At 37.2% G+C, this 4,054-nt stretch overlaps 1 protein-coding gene across 2 annotated transcripts; it reads left to right on the forward strand.

The window, feature by feature from the left end:
• Positions 1-214: 214 nt before the first annotated feature.
• On the forward strand, positions 215-3,827 carry LOC105048573 (receptor-like serine/threonine-protein kinase At1g78530). 2 transcript variants are annotated; one of them, XM_073260859.1, is made up of 7 exons: positions 215-346; positions 440-558; positions 860-1,059; positions 1,143-1,481; positions 1,555-1,809; positions 1,912-2,045; positions 3,479-3,827. In XM_073260859.1, exons 3-7 carry the CDS (start codon positions 924-926, stop codon positions 3,665-3,667), a joined length of 1,053 nt encoding a protein of 350 aa, XP_073116960.1. In that variant the 5' UTR covers positions 215-346; positions 440-558; positions 860-923; the 3' UTR covers positions 3,668-3,827. The 2 variants fall into 2 exon arrangements, with proteins under 2 accessions (XP_073116960.1, XP_073116961.1); XM_073260860.1 differs by lacking the exons at positions 215-346; positions 440-558 and having other exon boundaries at positions 581-1,059.
• The last annotated feature ends 227 nt before the right edge of the window (positions 3,828-4,054 follow it).

Consider the following 4,054-nt stretch of genomic DNA (forward strand, 5'->3'; position numbering starts at 1 on the left):
ACGCGAGATATTTGATAGCCATAATGGTAAAAAGTGCGATGGATGGATGAGATCAAATGCTACCATACAAGACAAGAGTCTAGGTCAGGTTCAACCAGGTTTTTCGGTTAGTTTTCTTGGTTTTACACCTAATAATCATCAAAATGGACACATGTCCTTCCCAAATTGCATCACCCTTGCCCTTCAGATGCGTATCCAGCCGAGGTGTCCAACTTTTGTTGGCACCAAGTCCATGCAGCAGAGGCTCTTCTTTCCTTCGCCTTTTACCGAGCTGAAAGCCTCTCATCTTCCATTGTCATTGCGTTTCTTCACAAAGGATTCGGAAACTCTTGCAGCCTTTGCTGTGGTAAGCCGTTCCTCTCGAAACAAATAAAATCATGAGGATAATTAGTCTTTTTAAGCTTTTTTTCATTCCTCAACATCACTTATATTTTCTCAGGTCATGACGGCAAAAGCACAGCAAGTTTTATCACTGGCAATCTATCTCTGAAAAAGTTAAAAGAAAGCAATCTTTTGTTTGCATAGTTTAGAAGGAAGAGGAATGCTCATCACATATTGGTAGGCAAAAGAAGTGTGTGATAACCTATTAGTTTTACTTCTGCATGGCCATCTTTTATAGCTTTCTAAAATGTCCGGCTTAAGCATTCCAGTTTATGGATCTGATGGCAATTAGCAATGATTTCTAATACTTCTACTTCTGTTTCAATTTCTCAAAGGGTATTAGGAGGTTGCATGGGTTAATGTTCTGAGGACCATCATGCTGCAATAAGAATGGAGAGACTGTGTCCATGTAAATCAATACAATTAGCATGTGGAATTTGAACGCATCCTTAACAGTAGCTTTTCTGTCTTGATGCAGATATTTTCCAGATTGAAGGGTAAAAAATATCAATCAGAAGCATCATACAGCAGGACTGAAAAATATGGCCAATTCTGTTGCTTTAGGACTCTATATAACTATTTGCTGTGTTGCATTTTTGATATCCAAGATTATAATTTCGTTCCTTCTCTACAAAAGATGGGCACGGAAGCATAGGATCATCGAAGATACCTTAACAGGTTATCCTCTACTACATCAAAACTGCTATAATTTTAGTCACAGGAATTTGCATATGAAGCAGAAAACTGATGTCTGGTAACAGGTGGAAAGATGGTTATGTTCCGGTCCCTGACAACACAGTCCCTTACTTCGAAAGCTTTTATGAAGAAGACCATGAAGTTATCAAACAAAGACATCATTGGTTCTGGTGGCTATGGTACGGTATACAGATTGAGAATAGATGATACCACCGCTTTTGCTGTGAAGAGACTGAACAAAGGAAATACAGGCAGAGATAGTGGATTTGAAAGAGAGTTGAATGCCATGGGGGACATCAAGCACCGGAACATTGTCACACTTCATGGATATTATATTGCCCCTCAGTTTAATCTTCTTATATATGAACTGATGCCAAATGGAAGTCTGGATGCACTGCTTCATGGTAATATAGTCAGCACCTTTTCTCAAGACTACATCTTGTTTTCAGTATGCTTCTCACAAGGATATTGCTACAGGCAAATCAAGTAAAGAGAAGCCCCTGGATTGGTCTTCGAGGTGCAAAATAGCAGTTGGTGCGGCACGGGGTTTATCATATCTACATCAAGATTGTATTCCACACATAATCCACAGGGATATCAAGTCAAGCAACATTTTGCTCGATCAAAACATGGAGGCAAGGGTGTCTGATTTTGGATTGGCCACATTAATGGAACCAGATAAGAGTCATGTTACAACAATTGTTGCGGGAACTTTTGGATATTTAGCTCCTGGTATTATGCTGGGTCTGAGAAACTATAACTTCTATATAATCTTCTGCTCTCTCTTCATGGATTATGATGAATTGAGTTCATTCTTTGAATTGTCTTTAACAGAATATTTTGACACGGGAAGAGCAACAACAAAAGCAGATGTTTACAGCTTTGGTGTTGTCTTGCTTGAGCTTCTAACTGGTAAAAGACCAACAGATGAATCATTTATTGAGGAGGGCAAAAAGCTGGTGACTTGGGTAAGTCCTTTGCTCATAAACACAAGTCCCAAAAGTCCAAGCTCCATGGGGCTGATTTTATATTTGTCTCAATTATCGAATTTCTTCTTATGTAGCCATAGAGTTTCTATCATGGATTCAAAAACCACTAGCATGATATTGTACCATCAACCCTATAACAATTTGACATGGAAATGGCACCAGCATGATTGTTGGGAGGGATTCAAAAACCATTCATACTGGTATATACCGGCTGTACTAGTTACGCTATGCGTACTGATGGTACCACTCTGACCATACCAATCAAAACCAATGATTTTTCATTCCCTTTGATGCTGTCAGTTTTGGTATGTATTGCCGGTACCAGTGCTGCACCAATATCGTACCATTCCAAAGGAAAAATGGTATGATGTTTGATACTGGAATTGACAACCTCAGTTTCCACAGCCTTTTTGTAGAATAAATCTTTCTACATGAAATTGAACAAGCAGAGTATATTAACGACAACAAGAATTGTGGAATTTCATCCTAACTATCTAAGACCAGATTAGTAACCATTTTCTCAACTTTAAGGGCTGCATTGTATACCAAAGTTAGTTTTTCTAAAATATTAAATCAAACTTTCTATTCAAGTCATCATAGTCAGCCTCCTTACTGAACCTCCGGATATATTCAAGTCAAACACATGCATTTATTGTTGGGTCAATCAATTAACACTGCTTGAATTGACTTGGTTGCATGAGTATTCCAGTTCAAAACTTTATATATCATCAAACTTACTGAAGCTGCAAAAGAATACCAAGTCTTTCTTAAATATTCAACATACTCATTATGATGGATCAAGCAAGATATAGCCCATCTACCATTACTTGTTGCAAGGTTCAGATATTTTTAGCAATATTGTAACCTATCTTGTTGGATATCATATCTAGAAAGAGCTAAAAGGTTGGCCTCAAGGCATTATGACCTAAACACTTCAAGCTTGAGTTTCTTGATGTGTTGGACATGTGGACAGTGGACACTTTAGATCAACAAAGCATGATGTCTTAAGTGATATAACAATTATCAAAGACAAATCACTTAACCATAGTATGGAGCAATTTGTCTGATTTATTATTCATCACATACTGCATATTACAAAGACAAATGTAACACCACTGTGTCCACATCCAATGTTTTGAAGGTTCACATGTCATTCTTTGAGACACCTGGACAATTGATATTATGTCAACATTTCTGCTTATTTAAGCTTAGCAATGAGAAATCGTTATCATTGCAACGTGGATTACTCAAGACCTTGAAATCCATAGCTTTCAATATGGCAATATATGCATACACAGTGCCCCAAATTTTTATATTCACGCCTTTCTGATACATTTCTCCTGTTACGTTAAGTTGCTGTTTAGTATGTCTCTAATGACTTCTGATTTTTGATAAAATGCATGGTATACCAGGTGAAAGAAGTTATCGAAGACAAGAGAGAAGAACAAGCAATTGACAGGTCTCTAGTATGTTTTCCTATTGAAAATGTCAGAAAAATGTTCACTATTGCAGGCAAATGCCTAGGATCAGATCCTTCAAAGAGACCAACCATGGCTGCAGTTCTTAAAATGCTTGAGCAAGTAAATCAGACAAACCTATAGCATGGTCTTGACATCTTCTAACCTTTGTCCATGTCAAGGGCAGTTTTGTTGAGGATAATGCACTGCCATTTTTTATGTCTTATCACTAACTACAGAGATCATGGTGTTAATCATGTTTTTGTAAATTCGTGAAAGAGAGTGCCATTATGAAATATGAAGAATGTGGGGTATAAGACTGATTAAGAAATAAGAAGTGACTGGTAATGCAATATTAAATATGTCCTTACTCATCAACAAACTTATGATGTCATATATGCTCAAGAAATATCCTTTCATGATTCATAAATAAGCTCGGTTGTCCTTCCATAGGACTTAACATGCCGACTCATACATATCTTACCTCTTCTAATAACTAGATTCAAATCCCAGTACAAGAACAAACAAAAA

The sequence above is a fragment of the Elaeis guineensis genome, chromosome 7 (genome assembly GCF_000442705.2).
Source record: "Elaeis guineensis isolate ETL-2024a chromosome 7, EG11, whole genome shotgun sequence".
NCBI lineage: Eukaryota > Viridiplantae > Streptophyta > Magnoliopsida > Arecales > Arecaceae > Elaeis > Elaeis guineensis.